At 70.0% G+C, this 1,518-nt stretch overlaps 1 protein-coding gene across 1 annotated transcript; it reads left to right on the top strand.

The window, feature by feature from the left end:
* Positions 1-202: 202 nt before the first annotated feature.
* LOC105854709 (caspase recruitment domain-containing protein 14-like) lies at positions 203-1,281 on the top strand (the record flags this gene model as incomplete). Its single annotated transcript, XM_012735013.1, has 2 exons — positions 203-340; positions 956-1,281. Coding segments are annotated over 2 exons (464 nt in total), but the record flags the coding sequence as incomplete, so codon positions are not given.
* Between the last annotated feature and the right edge of the window lie 237 nt (positions 1,282-1,518).

The following is a 1,518-nucleotide window of genomic DNA, read 5'->3' as shown; positions in this document are numbered from 1 at the left end:
GCTGGTGGATGGGGCGGGGCGAGGCTGGGTAGGTGGAGCCAGACTGGGGCGGGGCCAGGCTGGGTGGGCGGAGCCAGAGCAGTGGTCAGAGCTGGTGTGGGGCGGGGCCAGGCCTGGTGGGCGGGGTGGCCTGGGCTGGGCAGGGCCGGCCTCCCCCTGCCAGCACCACCCCCAGCGCGGCAGCTGAGCTGTCTCTCCCCAGGGCACCTGCTGGACCTGCTGAGGGCCCGAGGCAAGAACGGGGCCGTCGCCTTCCTGGAGAGCCTCAAGTTCCACAACCCGGACATCTACACCCTGGTCACCGGGCTGCAGCCCGACGTGGACTTCAGCAGCTTCAGCGGTGACCACACGCTCTTTGTTTGGGGGGTGGCCTGGGCTTCCGGAGACCCTTGTGGCCTTGGTGTCCACCTTGCCCGCCGACTGTGCCAGGCAGCTTCCCTGCTTCCCTCCAGGCAGGCTCCTGCCTGCCCTGGGCCTGGGCACCCTGGGGTGAGGAGACCCCTCTACAACACAGTGGGGTGGGGAGGAGAAGCAGCCCCCACCCTGGGATCCACAGAAAGATGTGTCCCTAACTATAGGGTGCAGGCAGCGGGGCGCACGCCCTACCCCAGAAAAGCCGGGGCCCCTTCCCGGGGGCCAGCGGGGCCGCAGCAGGTGCTCGCTGGGGGTGAGAGCCGTTTCCTGGCGGGGTAGTTTCAGGCTGCAGATGCGTGTTGCTCGCGGCCCCGGCATAGCTGAGTTGGCACTGAGCAGTCTCTGCTGACCGGGGGTAGGTCTGAGCAGAGGGTCCCCAGGGAACTGAAAGTGGACAGCTCTGGTCGCTACACCACCAGTCCACTGTGTGTCTAGCGAGGATACCGAGTCCAGCTGAGGCCACACGTCAGGACTGGGCAGGCCGCCGCGGCAGGGAGCTGGGGTTGACCAGGTCTGCTGGAGGCCGCCCATCCGTCCACAGGGCTCATGGAGACGTCCAAGCTGACCGCGTGCCTGGCCGGGGCCATCAGCAGCCTGCAGGAGGAGCTGAGCCAGGAGAAGGAGCAGAAGGAGGCGCTGCTGCAGCAGAGTCGGCGGCTGCAGGCGCGCCTGGGCCTGGCTGAGGCCCGTGCGGAGGAGCTGGGCCGGCTGGAGGCCGACCACGGCCGCATGAAGCGCGAGGCCAACGCCCACTTACGCGAGGCGCTCAGGCTCAAGGACGAGATGCTCAGCCTGTCGCTGCGCTACAGCAGCGCGCTGCAGGAGAGGGAGCTGGCCGCCTCGCGCTGCCAAGGCCTGCAGGAGGAGGTAGGTGGGCGGGCGGCGGGGGAGCCAGCCGGGCACCCCTGGCCCGGCCTCCGCCAGAGGCTGCCTCTGCTGCCCAGGGGCCTGCCCTGCGCCCACAGGCCCCTGAGGCCTCCAGCCAGGACGAGGCTGCGACTGCCTCTGCCTCCCAGCCCCTGCAGCCCCTCCCTGCGGCGTCAAGTCCTCCCCCGCCTCCTCACTCCCCTCCCCTCCCCTCCCTCCTCCCTCTTCCTCTTCCCT

The sequence above is a fragment of the Condylura cristata genome, unplaced genomic scaffold (assembly GCF_000260355.1).
Source record: "Condylura cristata isolate star-nosed mole 26May11 unplaced genomic scaffold, ConCri1.0 scaffold01283, whole genome shotgun sequence".
NCBI lineage: Eukaryota > Metazoa > Chordata > Mammalia > Eulipotyphla > Talpidae > Condylura > Condylura cristata.
The sequence above is the reverse complement of the archived record's forward strand: the minus strand, read 5'-3'. Positions and strand labels throughout refer to the sequence as shown.